This window comes from Eretmochelys imbricata, chromosome 1, assembly GCF_965152235.1.
Source record: "Eretmochelys imbricata isolate rEreImb1 chromosome 1, rEreImb1.hap1, whole genome shotgun sequence".
In the NCBI taxonomy this organism is placed as follows: domain Eukaryota; kingdom Metazoa; phylum Chordata; order Testudines; family Cheloniidae; genus Eretmochelys; species Eretmochelys imbricata.
In genome coordinates this window covers 233,806,721-233,823,789 of record NC_135572.1, presented here as the reverse complement: position 1 = coordinate 233,823,789, position 17,069 = coordinate 233,806,721, and the positions used below count along the sequence as shown (strand labels likewise).

Below are 17,069 nucleotides of genomic sequence, written 5' to 3'. Positions count from 1 at the left end.
TAGCTAGGTTGCTATAAGTATATCGCCTCTATGCACCAGTCCCTCCATAGGTTCCCAGTCCCCTTCCACTACAAGTTCATGGTGGCAGTCCTAATCCTTAAAGCAATGAATGGAGCAGGTCACAGCTACACTAGAGACCATATCGCTGTCCACACCAGGCCAGCTGAACTCCTCAGAACAATGTGGATTGTAAAGCACAAGACAAGACTCTGGTAAGAGCCAGGGGTAAGGCATTCTTGGTTGAGAGGATCTGGCTATGGAGCAAACTTCCAGAGGAGATTAGGTTAATCCAGAGTCTGATGACCTTTAGGTCACAGTGCAAGAACTTCCCCTTTGATAAATCTTTTCCAGCATAACTAGAATGACATTAACAACAATAACCTGACCCCAGCCCTATCCTCCCAAAGCAGAGCTTCCCATAATCAGAGAAGGGAAAAGAGAAAAAGACTCCCTGAAGTCTGCTAGGGACTTTGCTTTGCCAATCTAATTAACGTGGGACGTGCTCAGATAATAAGGTGATGGGCACCAATAAAAGAAAATAAATCAAAACTCGAACACTAACGATATCCCCTTTAGGAATGAAGATGAACTTAGCATGGGCCAGATCTAGCCCATTCTATTTATACAAATACCTAGTAATGTTAGGTTTATTATATTAAAATTATCCCTCACAAGAGGTCTGGTTTTAAGGCAACAATAGCTGAAACTCAGATTTAAGTCCCATTCTCCATCCTTAGCTTGCTTTGTGGTATGGCAGTATTGATCATCATACAGTATTTTAAGTCATACAAGTCTCTGGGACTCCCTTCACAGCAGGTTTGTTTAAGAACACCATTTCCCTTCTCTGATTTCCCCTGAATTTATCTTCCTGTGTCATCCAACTTCAATATAACTTTTTTGCAGAAACGTGTGCGGTAACTGTGTTTTCTTTTTTTTTTTAAGTTTAGAAAAGAAAGAGAGACAACAAAAAACTGATCTCATGGTTGAGAGGGTTCTTTTAACCAAATAGTCACATGGCTCATTGGCATCCTGCCAGTGGAGTCATGGGAGATTCTGCCATTCCTCTCAAAATTCTTTTAACCATGTCATGTCCATTATTCAGTCCTATGCTATCCATCTTGCACTGTGATTGTCATCTATTGTGAGCTAAGTATGACCTGACTATGTCAATACTCAGATGGGAGATTTCCATAGAACAGCTGTGTGCAACAGGATATATGCTGTTGATAGCATGTGGCCACTCTTCTCCCTGGTTTAGTGCTGTACCACTGCACCAGCATGGAGGTGCTGTGCTTCCGATGAGACATGGAAGTGCAGACCCAACCACTTGTGGTCATTAATGATTCCTTGGATATCTTAGTAAAAGTAATGACTTAGCAGTTATATTGCACTTTACATTTTCAAAGCACTGGGGAAAAGCACTCTATTAATTCTAAAAACACCCTAGTCAGTATTACTTCCATGTAAAAGATGAGGCAAGCTAAGGCATAGGTAGGTTAAATGACTTGTCTTAGGCCACAGTTATTCAATGGCTGAGACAGCATTAGAACGCAGAACTTGTTGGTTCATAGGCCAGGACTTAACCCCTTAGGCAAAGTTGCCTCTTTAAGGACATTAATCTCATCATCCTTGCCAAATTCCAACCCAGGTCATTGTATCTGGGTTTTCCTAATTTCTTCCTCCTGTTTCAACTGGGGATAGTCATTGTCTTCAGTTCTGGTCTTAAGTGGATGTGCAGTGGCGTTGTGTGCTATTAATCAGCTGTTGCACTCCACCCCAGTGGTGGCTGAACTGATCCTTGCCAAGTCCACATGAATGTTGGATTAATTCATTTGAGATCCTTGAATGAAAGACACTAATGTTAAATATTAGTAGCATTTTATAATTATATCTCAATTCATCCAGGCAAGAAGATCTAATATCCAGTTCCAGGTCTGCCATGCGTTAAGTAATTATAAATGAAAGACACCTCAGATTGTTTTCCATGCCCCATTGTTTTCCATGCAGACAGACAGTAGTTATATCTTTATGGCTTGTCCTTGCTTCCAGACTTGAAGGGTGGACTGCCCCACAATGCCTTGCACATAAAGAACAAATGCCGCAATGCTTTTGAAGTGTTTTCCCCCTAAAAAAAATGCACTATTTTCATGTCAGCTCATACTGGCTCCATAGGCCATAATGATTATTTCAATAGCCCCAAAACTGATTTGGGGTTTTGTCTGACATGGAGGAATAGCCTTCTATTAAAGTTGCCTTGTCTGTATATTCCTATTCCGTAATATGGGAGCCTGTGTCAAGGCTATTCTGGAACACTAGAAGAGCAAGAATCATGCTGACATTGGCTCTGAGTCTTCTCTCACTTCACCACTGTAACCTTGTTGACTTCACCAAACGTTACCCTGATTCACTTCATTGGGATTTGGATCGGGCTCTAGGTAGGATCAGAATTAGGCACTTGATGTTAAGATGACACAGTGTAAGGATATTCCATAATTCTGCACAGGTTCATTGTGATGTGACAAATGGCCTCCCAAGAAGCAGGTGTTTTCCTGAATAGTTTTGTTATTTAGTCCAGGAATAGGTCAGCAGGAGGAAGTTAGGCACTAGCATTTCCCATACCTTTTGCGTGGGATTAAACCACAGAAATCCCATTAAAGATGCTGGCAGTTCTGTGGCTGAATTCCATGTAACACTCTGAAAATGAAGTGTTCCCCCATTGAGTTTAATGGCAGCTTTGTGGCCAAACATCTCTTGTAACAGGCTGAAAATTTTAGAGGCACAGTAACAGTCACCACTGGACATGGTGCCACTTCACCAGGGTCAGTTCTTATGCCACATTTAGAATTTATGGGGCTAATGTGTGCCTTCAGTTACACTCTTCAAATCCCATTTGATGTCCTTTTTTTGGTTACTTAGGCCCAGATCCTCAAAGGTGTTTAAGCACCTAAGTCTCATTGCTTTCAAGGGGAGTTAAGCACCCAAATACCTTTGAAGATCTGGTCCTTAGGAACTTTGAGCCAATCCTGCTGCATAGGGTTTCTGCTGGATTTGTGCACAGGGTAAATTTTACCCTTTGTGAGGCTTCAGCTACCACTTAAATCTGTTCTATGGTCATTGGTTGAAAAGAAAATGAATATCAAAAGTGCAGTTGATAGCTGGATACAAATTGTCTCTTCTGCTGGTTCAAACTGTTTCCTGGACAAGACACATTAGCTCTCCAATTGAGGCCGTGTCTTCACTGCCAAAACCAGGTGTGTTTTTACAGTAAGAGAACTTGTGCATTTTAGCTAGTTCACTGACAGGTTTCAGAGTAGCAGCCGTGTTAGTCTGTATTTGCAAAAAGAAAAGGAGGACTTGTGGCACCTTAGAGACTAACCAATTTATTTGAGCATCGGATGCGATGAAGTAAGCTGTAGCTCATGAAAGCTTCTGCTCAAATAAATTGGTTAGTCTCTAAGGTGCCACAAGTACTCCTTTTCTTTTAGCTAGTTCACTGTAAATCCTAGTGGAGACAGGGCTTTGTAGTTTATAACCATGAAGTAGCTAAATGAGGCCAACCATGGACGAGGCTATAATGTTGACCTTACCTAGCTACAGCAAGCTAAAAACTACCAGCACCATGTCTTCACAAGGATTTTACAGCAAGGTAGCTTTCAGGCTGTGTGACGGGGTGTACTTGCCCCACACTGGACTGGAAGGGAGAGAGAGCCATGCTCCCTCACCTCTACTGAGAAGGGTCCAAGTGCTGGCTCAGTATAAAAGGGAGCAGCCCAGTCATTGTAGGCTGACTGCTGAAGAGGAAGGATGCAACTCACAGGCTACAGCCTGGGAGCAACTGGAGCCCCAGACCATGGGAGCCAAAAGACACCGAGGCCCAGGCAGGCACCTGGATACCTGCAGACACCCAAGGGAGGCTGGAGCTGCCAGAAGCAATGCAGGCTGAGGAAGCCGGAGACCCTGAAGATGTCCAGACCGTAGCATCATGGAAAATGGTAGGAAGTAGCCATGGGGAACTTGACAGTGGACCAGTTATTGAAGCAGATCTTGAGTCAGCATGTTTCAGCCACATTCCCCGCTGACTCACTGGCACACACACTAACACTGCCAGGGCCCTGGGCTGGGAACCAGCGGAGTGGGAAGGCCTGGGGCCACCTACCGTGGCCGCCACACACCCCCACCCCAGGTGGCAGCCCACTTCCCCAACTCTAGCCACCAGGCTGCACAGCCCTGCTGAGGAGGGCAGCTTTACAGACTCTAGCCTCTAGGCCATACAACTCGAGTGGGAGGGTGCTTGTATTGACCCTGGCCACAAGGCTGCACAATTGGATAGAGGGGGTCAATCATACTGACTGTGGGCATTAGGCCATACAGCCCAAGTGAGAGGATATTGACTTCAGCCAATAGGCTGTACTGCCCTGAGGCTAAGGATGGACAGGCAGACATAATCGCAAGGCCTTGACACCTTTATCCCGCCCCAAAGGGAGATGGGGTGCACTTCCCCTGTGACAGGCTGTAAAGGAAACACCCTTTTGGAATTGGAAGCATAACCTGAGAGGGAGATCTGAATAATCTTTTTCACTGCTTTATATAGAGGACTGTGGTTTTATCCTACCAATTTTTAGGAAGAGAGGTAGACATAATGATCAGGATAGAAGACATGGATATTTTTAAAATTAAATCTGCAGCATTGTTTTGTATCCAGAATGTGGGTTCCCCCCTCCCCCTATGTTTCCATTAGTGGAAATAAAAATGACAATGCATGTTTTTTGTCATGAGTGAATATTGCTGAATATAGAGGCCCATTGCAAACCCAATCTGACCCTCCACATTTGGGGCTGGAGGGGAATCTATTATTTTACCTTTGGGGAAGAAAGGAGTGGGGAGGGAGAGAGAAAGAACTGCATGACCCTTGGGGGAATTAAAATGCTCACTGAGAATCCACTGGCCTTGTCTTTTGTTTGATTGCATTGTTTTGCCTGAGCTCCTGAGCTCTATTAGCCTCCCATGCAGCCCAGGGCTTAACTCTGCAGCTTTCAATTACAAGTTTGACTGTTTCATTCATGCCAGCTATTTGCTAATATGGCACAATCCAAATATCTCAAAGAACATGGAAATTTTTGCAAGAACATGGAAATCTTGGAATCCATGATAGGGGTCTAGGCTTACTCTAAATTTTATTCTTAGGTTATAATGGGGAATCTCTGTTGTTTATTTTCCACATAGTGCATAGCTCTCTCCTATTAGATGCTCTAGCCAAAATTATAAAATGGGTCTGCTTAAATATGGATTTGAGGGTAGTGTTGGGTGGAGCTATGGAGGCAGGCAGGGAGGGGAGGAGAGGCAGCCAAGCAGCAAGGAAAACTGAGCAGACAGATGGACCGTGAGCAACTGCAAGCCATCTGGCAATGAGTTAGCAGGTGCAGGTGTACCTGCCAGCCTTGGGGGAGAAGCTACCTCTGCATGTTGGCCATATACTAAGGGCATAGCTACATGCAAAAGGGTAGGATGGTGAAGAAATGGGCCTGCAAAGTTAGCCCAGGGTAATCTGCTCTGTACAGAAAGGTTCCAGAACAGATGCAGTTGTTTTGATCTAACAGCTGTTCACAATGTTCCTTTACAATGACTTGGGAGAACTAAAGAATTGTTATATTTTGGGAGTGAGGAATCTGTTCTGACAGTAGGTTAATCCCAGTTATAAAGCCATGTATACCCAAGAACAGGAACTAACCTGTGACATGCTACCTTTGAAATACCATACTGCTGGACAAATGTAATGTTTTTTGGTTTTACCATATAAACCTCTATTTGTCCAGTCTAGATATAAACCTAACCCTTCTTTGTTTGGCTTCCTGACTTTTCTTCCAAAGTATTTTCTTCGGGAGGATTTTCCTTCTTTATTTTATATGCTAGCATCTTTGCATTAGACCATTTTCCCTGCTCACCTGAATAATTAAAATGATTTTGTATTTATTTGAATATGTCCCCAAAGCAGTCTGTGTAATAATTTCAGGTACCATCCTAGATTATGAACAATGAATGTAGACACGCTCTTTTCTTTGTTATTTAGCACTTGACTCTTTTGATTACCTACTGTTTCTGTTTTGTTAGGTGTCTATTAAAAGTCTAAAGTCTGGATCCATAACTGAATTTCCCTGAAGTTCAGAATCTGGGGTTTGGCCTAGATTATGTCAAAGAGAGGGACCTAGTCGTAGATTTACAATCTGGCTCCAAACTTCATCAGAGCAACAAGATGTTTAGTTTGGGCCTACCTCCAAAAGAAATGGGGTCCTCATTTTCAGAAGCGCTAAGAACCCACACTTCCACTGATTTCAGCTGGAGCTGTTGGGTGTTCAGCTTTTCTGAAATTAGGCTTCATATCTCTATGTGACAGCTTTAATGTGTGGGAACAGTCCATTAAAACAACCAACCAACCTCACATTGACTTTAACACTCTGAGGGATATGCAAGTCTTCTTCAGCCATCTCGCTCACAAGAAAGTATTTATTGTAGTGCGTGCTAGGAAACTCACTCTCTTCTGTTGTGTGTGCTAGGAAAGGCCACTCTCTTCTTATGTCTAAGACAACATGTCCCACAACAACCATGCAGTATGGAATCTCATTCAAAAGCCTCTTATTATTTATCATTTGTATTACAGTAGTGGCTAGAGATCTCAACAGAGATCAGGACCCAACTGCGCTAGGCACTGTGCAAACACCTAGTAAAAGACAATCCCTGCCCCAAAGAGCATATAGTCTAACTAGACAAGATAGACAAAGTATGAGAGGGGGAAACAAAGAGATGAAGTAACTTTCCCAAGATTACACAGCATCTCAGTGATTGAGCTAGGAATAAATCTAAATCCAGTACTCTATCTAATGTACCATGCTTTGTGTGCATCTCCCTACAAAGCTACACAGAGCAGATGAAAATCTTTAGTGACCAACAGCCCTAATCTTTAAGGGTTCGGAAGTATTATTCTCCTATTGCTACATGAAAAACCAAGAAACCCCCTTTAACCCATCCCCTTAGACTATGTAGTAGCCCCAGTAGCAGAGGATGTGGAATTACGAACTTTTAGGGTATCAGAAGTGGCACCATCAGAAACATTAACTAACTCGTACAGAGGCAGTTTTCTCTCTCTACATTATGAAACCAGCCAGCACTGGGTGCTGCTCACTAATGTAGACCGTTCTCTTTTTTGTTTTTAATGTACAATCAGCATGAAGGCTTGTTCTGTTACTCTATGTGTTCAAAAGGGTAATTCCCATTCCCATCAAATAAATCTCTGACAGAACAAACTCTCCTCGTATGCCAGTACATAGCCCCATGTTCTACAAGCTGTAAGAAATGAATCCCCAACCAATGCATTCATCTTGCCATAGGGAAGGTGAACAGTGAAAAAAATTACACAGCTATTACCTCCAAACGTTAGAATACAACCACTTTATTTTAGAAGATGCTACCAAGGAACGACGTATATCCCCCTTGTAGGAAAAGGTGCCACCTTGTATTATGCTTGATCTTCTCTCTTAGACATTTACACTAATCAGATTGATATTATTAAGAACCAGCTTTATGTTACATGTTTCATTTATCATGGTCTTTCCAAAATCTGTCTACCAGCAGCTTAGTTTTATTTGAGTTGTGTTTCTTTTTAAATCATAAATTCTTTCTGGTCACAAATGTTTAGGATGATACAATTATTCTGATACATGCACACCAAGATAACAACTTTGCCACAGCGCATATTCACCAGACCCAGATTTATTTGCTAAGGTGTCCCTTTTCTGACCAGTTGTGGGTAAAACTAATTGCAACCTACTTTCAGCTCGCCTAACCAATGAAACCATATCACTGAGCCTACAGTGCACTAAAACACATTCGAAATACACTATTTGTTCTGATTACATGGTTTTTGTTTTGTGCCTTTATGCGGTGCCTGCCTAGAAACAGGCGACCCCCCCTCCAAGTCTTCGTGAAGCCAGAGTTTTGCACCCTTCAGTACAAAGTATACAATTCTCTTGTCAACAGAAGCAGTCATATTCTTGTGTGCATCAGAACAGACTAGAAAGATCCGTAGGGAAATGAACCTCATCACTGGCAGTCCCTTAGCAACGGGAGAAGCAGCCTCCCTACACAAATGCAAACGGAAAGAGACCCCAGTAGGTAATACTCCAACAGCCTCTACCGTGCCTTAATCTTCAAACGCTATCATTAGTAAACCAGAGACATATGTTTGTCCACAAGATAAACAACACAAATCCAGTAGGCACTCAACTAACTAACCTCTCTCTCTTTTAACTGTCAAAAAAAAAAAATACCCCGCAAGATATCACAATATGTCAAGGTTTCTCACACTTTATTGGAAGGGAAGAGTTTAGCTGTGCAAAACCCATTGTCCGGGGCCCTGCACAAAGGGGGAGGCTAACTAATACTAGCACGCATTTGATGGAAATAGAGGAATTTCAGGCGTTTAAACAACATTCTTGCTGGGGACGGGTGGAGAGGAGAGGAGCGAAGTCTTGCTTGCACACGGATGTGTGGATTGCAATTACATTCTTGTTTAGTCTGATCAGCTTTCTTCTCCAGGACACAAGGCTGCGTTCATATGGATTTATTAATCAAGTGACGTGCTTGTTGATTTCGGCTTTGCTTTGTTATGTGTCACCTTCTGATCCCTTTCCTTTCTGCTCTACTTGATTGCAATAGGGACCAAAGCTCAGATCTCGCTCTAACTCCCCAAGTCCATTGCAGGCAGCGGAACAAGTGACCTGACTCACAGGATGAACTGGGGATGGCACAGGGAAGGGAGAGGGCATTATTTATCCCCAGCAAATTCTCATGGTCACAGATGAGCGCTCAGAAGATCTCCAAGTAGTTAGCTCTAAATAAAGCATGCCTTGCTTCCCTTGTATTCCCCCTCAGCAGTTGCCTTAGTATTATTATTATACTTCTATAGCTTTTGCATTCGGACCTTATAATTATGTCACACAGCAAGGGAAACCGCCAGCATCCCAGCATCTGGTGTGTGGTTTAAAACTTTTGTTTCAAGATTTGAACTATTTATAGAAGGAAAACTTTGTAGGATAGTAATTTCCTACGGTTTTGAGAAAAATATGGCTACGTTTATATTAAAAGGGTTTTTTATTTATTTATTATAACTTTTGACCTTCTGGAAAAGAAGCCAATGCTGTATTTTATAAGGAAATGGTTACCTACCAGGAGACAGGACCCGCATGGGAAAAACAGAGAGCCTTAGCTATTTGGTTTGATCAATAGCATCCAACTAAATTAAACCGAATATGGTTCCATAAATCAAGCGTCCTCGGAAATCAGTAGCCAGGGCATGTGCATTTCATTAAGAATTAAGAATGCAGAAACAGAAATGTTTCGTTTCTTTTGACGGGTGTGTTTATGCTTTCTTCTCTTCCAGGGTGGGGAATTCTGTTTTTCCATGGACTACCAGAAACTAGAGATATACACTCTGTGTGTGTGTGTGTAAACGGAAAGAGGCCAAACATATAAAAAATATACATGCACACACAATTCAGGGGGCAAAATTTAAAATCCATATTCGTGGCATCATAAAGAAGTAGGCACTGATCAGGACACTGTAAATATAACGTGAGCGTGAAACAGGAATCCTGAAACAGGTTTTCCTTCTTAGGCTGAAGGTGCAGGTTGAATAGCTCTTGAACGGACTAGTACCGTCTTTGGCAAACCTCGCAGCCTCCCTGAACCACAGAGCCAGGTAACCCCGGCAGCTGCCTACCGAAACGTGCCTACTGCCGGGCCCGATCCTGCATTCTTTTTATTTGACGTGTCAAACCTCCCGTGAAGTCAGCGGAGTTCAAGGTGCTCAAGGAATGTAGAAGGACCAGACCCGAGAACTGTCCTCGGCTACTTCTGTTCTCCACATTACATGTGGTTAGCACCCATGTGGCGTTGGGCGATCAGAGGCGCTTGACATTTTTGCCCTCACCCAGGGCGCAGTTAGTTTCTAGCCCTTTCCACGTGTGAGCCACCCGCGGGATGACTTTCAGGCAGACAGGAAAGCTAATGGGGCCCTGAGGTTGATTTTTTTTTTTCAGTCAGAAACACCTGAGAGTCTAAAACCAGGGACCGCCAGCCAACCTGCTGGGAGGCCTTTAGGACCACCAGCGCCCTCACTCACTCCAGAGTGAACAGGGAGCCAAGAAAGCACCTATGTGATTACAGGGATTTTATTTAAGGACCGAAACCATTCCCAGTCCCACCCACCCTCCCCCCCACCCCCAAGCCCCTTCCTCCTCCGAGCGCGGGAAAGGGTTCTGGAGCCCGGTCTAACTCCTAGATCAGACCAGAGAGAAGAGAGAAGCATCCGGTTAGAGCAACGTAGCGGTGGGTGCATTTGTCCAACCTAGCTTTGTTTTCACTGGCTTTGATGAGTCCTGCTTTATTCCCTACAGATGCCCCGGGCTGTATAACCTTACGTCTGTGTGTCTTCCCTTTAAGAACATAAAGAGATATTGCCCTCCCGGAGGGTTTTGCAATTCCTCTGGGAAAAGCTGGCCCCTAGGTCCTTTCTTCCTGGGAGGTCAGGTGCGCTTCCCCATCATTCAAGAGCTGACAAAATGTCACCTGCCCGCGATAACGTAAAACACTGGGCGAGATGTGGTCTGTGCTCTGCCGGGTCTGAGGGAAAGCCGCATCCCGCGTTGGGGAGAAACGAGCAGCTTCTCCGGCTACCTGGCTGCATCCGCCCCCCTGACCGAGTTACAACATCAGCATCATCACACATTTCACAGACCTGCCACAACGCTAGGTATCCCGGCTCCCTTCGGTCAGATTGCCCCCAGGCAGCTAGCGGGGTCATTTTAAAGCGTATGAAAAAAAAAATCTGGATCACTTACAGGTAACTCCCACTGGTAAGGATGAGGAAAATCTGAGGGTAATACACTGAGAGTAAAACACTGCGAGATGAAAAAAGGAGCATGGCTGAATCCCGTTTACACTCGTGGAGTTCGCTTCCTTGGGTATTCCTTTCTGGCCCCCCCAGATGGTTATTCCCCACCCGTTTTGGTGTCAGCTGTGGCCTTTTCTGCTTGGATCTGAGTTGGACTCCAGTCCCTGGGGCGTGGGGGGGCTTGTTTGGGTTGGTTTGTTTGCAGTGTTGTGCCTAGTTTCCCCTTGGTGCTAACGCTGCTCCCCGCGCAGCGTATCGGCTGCCGCTGCCGCTTGCCGCCGCCGCCGCCGCCGCCGCCTCTGGCTCTGGAATGCTGCCTGGCATGTCTCGGGGGTTGGGCGCTGCGAGAGAGTGGGTTCGCGTGGTGGAATGAGGATGGTTTAAGGGATTTGGAGGGCAGAAAGTGCCGCTCGCTCTCTCTCTCTTTCTCGCTCTCTATTTTTTCTCTCTCTAACTCTCCAGAGACTCCAAGCTGCCATTGGGCAGTCAGTCCCTGCAATCCGCCTCCCGTGTTGTTGTTGGTTTTTTTTTTTTTTTTTTAAAGGGGAGGATGACAATGGAAAGACACTGATCTCGCCAAAGCCCTGCGTTCTAGCTGTGTGCGCGGCCTGAGACCTCCAGCTGCCTCTTGCTTTGAACGCAAGCCTCAGCCACTGGATCGTGTATTTTAAACAAATCGTCCGCTCTGTGGACTGCAGGCTGCGCGCTCCGGTGCCGTATAGGTGGCACTATTTCAAAAGCTCGTGTTGAGAGGATGCTGAAGGGACTGGGCAGCTAGAAACGCACGACTTAGTTTGGTGAAATTGGTTGATTATGAAAGGCTGCCCCCCCCCCCCACCATCTGAAACACTGTGAGAGACGCTGGTGGAGGAAAGGATCTGTTGTTATACCCACCCCCCCGAGTTGCAAATTACACATTAGTTCAAAGGGTCCTTTCAGAAAGCGAATGTTTATAGAGTTGCCCGAGTGAAAAATAATCAAACAGATAATCCTTTGAATCCTAGTGTTTTACCGGCTTGGAGTTCGCGTGCGCGGGAGTCGGAGAAAATGAAGTAGCTTGTTTGGGGGGTTATAGTCCTTTGCCAACATGCCTGGTATCTCTGAGCGGTTCAGGAGGCATCTTCACACACACCTCTCACATTCAAGATTTTCTTTATCAGAAGATGAAAGTTTGAGGAGCAGTTGCCCCTGCTGTTTAGTTCCCTCTTCCCTGTATTACTTGGAGGCAGTCTACTTAAGTTCTCAGTGTTCCCGCTGTTGACTACATTATTATGTTTTCATAGGCTTAGGTAATAAAGAGTATTTACACCTAACGTGTGTCTCAACAGATTGCAAAGTCAGTCAGTAACTAAGAGGTCAGTGAAAAGTTTGTGATGAACAATTGCTCTCGCTTTTTGCGATGTTGGGTGTTTCCCTTATTTGGAAAAATCATGGGGCACTGTATTTGTTAGTGAGGAGAGTTGTGGGGAAGAAAGACACGTTAGCTTCCAAGAATTGGAATTTGAAAAGGAGCCCCGAGAGAGAAATATGTACAGCAGGCAATTTAGCATAAATGCAGCGGAAATACACCAGGTCTCTCATCTTTATAGTTTTCTTTAGTCCACATGTCAATTGTGTGTTTTCTCATGTTAGTTCCCAAATAATTGCACGAGTTTTCTTTAACTTGGGTGTTCCAAATACCGTGAAAGCATCTCTTAAGAACGTGTAGCCTAATCTCTTTAGGTGTCTGTTATGCAATACAGGAATCCTCCAAATGCCGCTAAGGTTACAGACTGTCTCTAAAATGTTTACATTTTCTCTACCTATATTATCAGAATCGTTACTATTTTTGTTTTATTTAATCATTTTCATCTACAAGTTCAATATCACCCGTTAGTATAATTAACATTATCTGGAAAAAATATAATCTTAGGGAATAAGGGGAAACGCTTTGCATTGTTCAAAGGGTTTAAGGTTTAAGTTGGATCCTCTAAGTTGTCATATTTCTTCGTAGTACATACATATATGCGTCCCGCTCTCCAGCCCACTCTCTCATATACATATTTATATGTATGTGAGTAATGATTTTATTACGTGTAACTATGATAAATGTAAATCAGAGTTTATGACAATTGTTTTTTTTTATTTTATTTCTAGCATTCTTTTACAGATTGACCATTCAGATACATTTTAAAATGTTTACCCTTTTAAAGAAGAGTCATATCCATGTTTAAACAGTAAACCTTCCCAACTTGGCACTGCAAAACCTCCTGAATGAGGTTGGAACATTTCACCTGCATAGTTGAAGTAACGTGATTTGCCCATCTGTAACTGTAGAATTAGGACCGGTGTTATCTATAGCGTTACAATACATGACTAGATTAACGCTCTAGAAAGCAAAACGAAGTCATGCAATTTATTCTTTTGAAGTGACATTTTATTACGGAATGGTAAAACGAAGAAAGAAGTGGAATTAAACTCCATAAACTTGGAGGGGGGGGGGGGTGTGACCGAGAGATGCATTTGCTCCTACTGTGTTTAAAAACCGAATACCCTCCCTGTAACAAACTGGTGTTGTAGTTTATACGATTATATTATCAGTAACCCCAAATACGACATTTTTGAGCATGTACCAGTTGTTCTCCCACAAACAAGCATGCTCTAAACATACCAGAGCCAGAACAGCAGTGAAATGGTTACCAACACCATCCTAGAGAATGAGCCTGACACGGAGACTGTATTGAATAAACTATTTCCCCTCTCTTTTATCTGTCTACTCCGAGCGTCAGTTTCTTTCTTTTGACAACTCTGCGTGCAAAATGGGCCAAATGTCCAGAATAGGTGTACATCAAAACCTGGCAAAACCTTTTCAAGTATGTCTGAAATGCACAGAACTGATTTCTTCACCGAAAAAAATATTCAATTCGTATGTTCTGCAGAAGTTAGAATATGGTGCACAACAAATGAGTTGTCTAGGATTTGCAGTTGCCTGGCTGGCAAGCCATGTGAGAGGCACAGACTGCCACTAGTATCAATATTTTTTTTTTCCGTGATGGCTAGTATTGAAATCAGAATAAGATGACAACATTTCATTTAGCCTTTGTAAAGATTCTGAGTGGAAATTTCGAAATAGTCTATGGAATTTAGACCCATTGATTTTACATGGAAGAGTGTGTCTAAATCCCTTAGATTGCTTTGAAATGTTCAGCCTCTGACTCTAGTAGTTAAATATTATAAAAGTTTAGGAGATATCCGGTATTTGGACCCTTCTTGGAATTGCTGTTTAGACTAGCCCGGAGATTAAGTGCTCTCTATTTTAGTTATTTATTGAAATCTGGTTATTTTCCCTTAAAGTATGCATTTTAATGTTCTTTTCTCTTTAACAAAACATGAAGCATCAATAGTTTCATTCTTGCTGGCCAGACCTAGTTATCATCGATCAAACTTTATAGGATTTCCAGAGCAGCGATGCCGTTTATTTTCATTTACAGCTAAGGTGCATGGAGTCCAAGTGCATTGAAACCACGTGAGTATTTATCTACTAAATAAAACGCAAAACCCTAGAAAATAAATAAAAGGAAAAGCCCAAATACCCATGTGGTTTCTGTATAAGAGGAAGCATTTTATTTGGTGTAGTTACAAAATGTGAGCTGTGGCCAGTTCCCCAAGCAGTGACAGAGCGCAGGAAGAGGATAATAAGCTAAAGGTTTTTGCATCTGCTACACCATCATTATGTTCCATAGATTAATTAAACCAGGGAAAGCATTGTCAAAAAATTAATCTCTCCCGTTCCAGGACACCTTATGCAGAGGAAGCTCCCACTGACTGCAGGATCTGACCCACGAAGTCTATTTATGTCCACGAGTGATGTAATTTAGAAGAGCACCCCCAAAGAAGGCGCGATTTCGTTGTCGTTTTCTGTATACTGCCACAATAGCAAAACAAATGTTGAGACATAACCATCCTTCGGTTTCTGTTCATTTCTTTTTCATCATGTTGATCACATGCGCTTAAAAGGAGAAAAAAATAATCTCCTCCACCCTTTTCAAACACATGCTTGAGTTTACTAGACTAACTAATGCTGAAAAGACAAGGGTGCAACATTTAAAGATCATCAAGACACGCCAGACTATATGTGCTGTATGCAGTTGCGAGGTGACATGAAAAGCCAGCTCATTATAGTTTCATGCTGTGACCTGGTTAACAGGGCATCCACCTCTACAGGGGGAATTGTCTTCCCAGAACCTATCCAAGTGGATTAAATGGCTCTACTGGATTAAATAAATGGCTCCACTGTGATCAAATAATTAAAGGGCTGTCGACCTCCTCTCTCCCCCTCCCCCATGTTACTCTGACTTTCCATTCACAGTCAATTTTGTTTTCTTTTGTTCCAGTGCTGATGCTTAAATATGTTCCTTACCTGTTCTCTGTGAGAGAATAAAACGAAAGGAAGCATCACATTGACAGCACTGGTTTCAATTTAGCCCAGGGTTCCATCAGTGGACTCCACCTTTACAAAGCTTGTATCTATTCTTTTCAGACTTTACCTTTTTATTTGCAGCGGTGGGACAGCTATTCTTTTTAATTTGCATTTCTTCTAACAGTGTCTGTCGGTGTGCAATTTTTGAGGGCAATACTTATTTGCAGTATCTGACATTAATATTTTAATCCTGGTTGAAAACTGAAGGAAATGCTTGCTTAAATATGAGATGTTTTAACCTGCCAGACTTCAGGGGTTGGGGTTTTTTTATTTTGTTTTTTGAATTCGAATCTCAATTGAGGATAAAACGTTGGTTATTCCTACGTTTGTCTCCGGTGCTGCAGATGGAGTGTTTGCCATAACAATGCAATATTGTTTAAAATGTGAATACCTCAGAAATCTCCCGATGTTCACTCTTCTGATTTCCTGTATTAAATAATTGGCGAAATAGTTAAGGAGAGGACTCATTATTGGTTCTTAATATGAAGTAATGCTTTACCTCGTGCCTGTCACTCTGGCAAAACTCAGTCAAGTCACAGAATGGAAATGCAGTCAATGGCAATTTTGCCTAAGTGAAGACTGCTGCATCGGAATTATACCCTCTTGTCCTAATTACAAATGCCAACTTCTTTGTTAAATTAAAAGCGCTGACACCCAATTTCCACATTTATCACTGGGTAGGCAAATGTGTATTTGATGCTTCCTTTCTGAGGCTTAAAGGTTTGCCAACGTCCTCTCATTATTGAAGTGGATCTTTTGCAACACTTTATTCAGGTTTTAGTATTTTTTTCCATAGCAAATAAAAGAACTGCAAAATATAAAATCTTTGCTATGTTGACAAAACAACACTCGTATTCATACTGCAAATTAAACCCAAAAGCACTAGAAGGCAGACTGCTACTTTATCATCCCATCCTTTCCTTTCTGTGCAAAAACCTGACTCCAAAAAGGTATCATTACAGCCAAAGGATATAGTTTCAACAAAATGGTAGTTCCAGAGCTTGATGAAAGAGGAAATAATTGCATCCCACATGTCTAGCCTCGAAGTAGCCCAGGATCTCAGAGCAAATTTCTCTGCTATTGTTCAGGGAAAGTGAAATATCATCATCCCCTTCAAGGAATGGTGAAAGATGTGGTGGTTTCTATACGAACTTTTACAGTTCTTGCTACACGGTCTTTTTTAGTTATGGGGACAATTAATCAATGACCTCTTGTTTTTGTTCTGAATTCTCTTTTTTAAAGTTGCATGTTTAATGTCTAACAACAAAGAAACCTGCCCCTCCAGACTTTACCATGTTCCAGATCTTCTGTTCACTTAATTATAAAGCCACTATGCAAATTAATCTAGTCTAACAAAGTCATTCCCTGGTACTGCAAACTATTTGGTCTTGTCTTGTCTCTTTCGCTGTGAGAGATCTCTTTCTTTAGCTATCTAGGCATGTATAGCGTTCTCATCGTTGTGGTATCTAATATCTGACTACATATGGGGCCAAATTCGTTCCTCATTTACAAATGTGTAAATCTAAACCTTAAGGATAACAGAAGTTAGCACTATATTATATGATGACAAAAATTGGTTAGCTATAATAAAAAGCTAAAAGCAGCTTTTTTAAAAAAAAGCTAAAAAGCTTCACAAACAGAGGAGGCTTTCAGGAGAAATCGAAT

The 17,069-nt window shown here is 42.6% G+C and overlaps 1 protein-coding gene across 2 annotated transcripts in view; it reads right to left on the bottom strand.

Moving 5' to 3' along the window:
- WNT7B (Wnt family member 7B) overlaps positions 1-17,069 on the bottom strand; it is a 128,162-nt gene that overhangs the window by 108,860 nt on the left and 2,233 nt on the right. The window contains exon 1 of one of the 2 annotated variants that reach the window (XM_077807436.1): positions 10,893-10,975. The exons of the other annotated variant lie outside the window; for it this stretch is intronic. Coding sequence (XP_077663562.1) covers positions 10,893-10,975 — 83 coding nt within the window. Of the gene's footprint in view, positions 1-10,892; positions 10,976-17,069 lie in introns of those variants that run through there. 2 annotated transcript variants of the gene reach the window in all.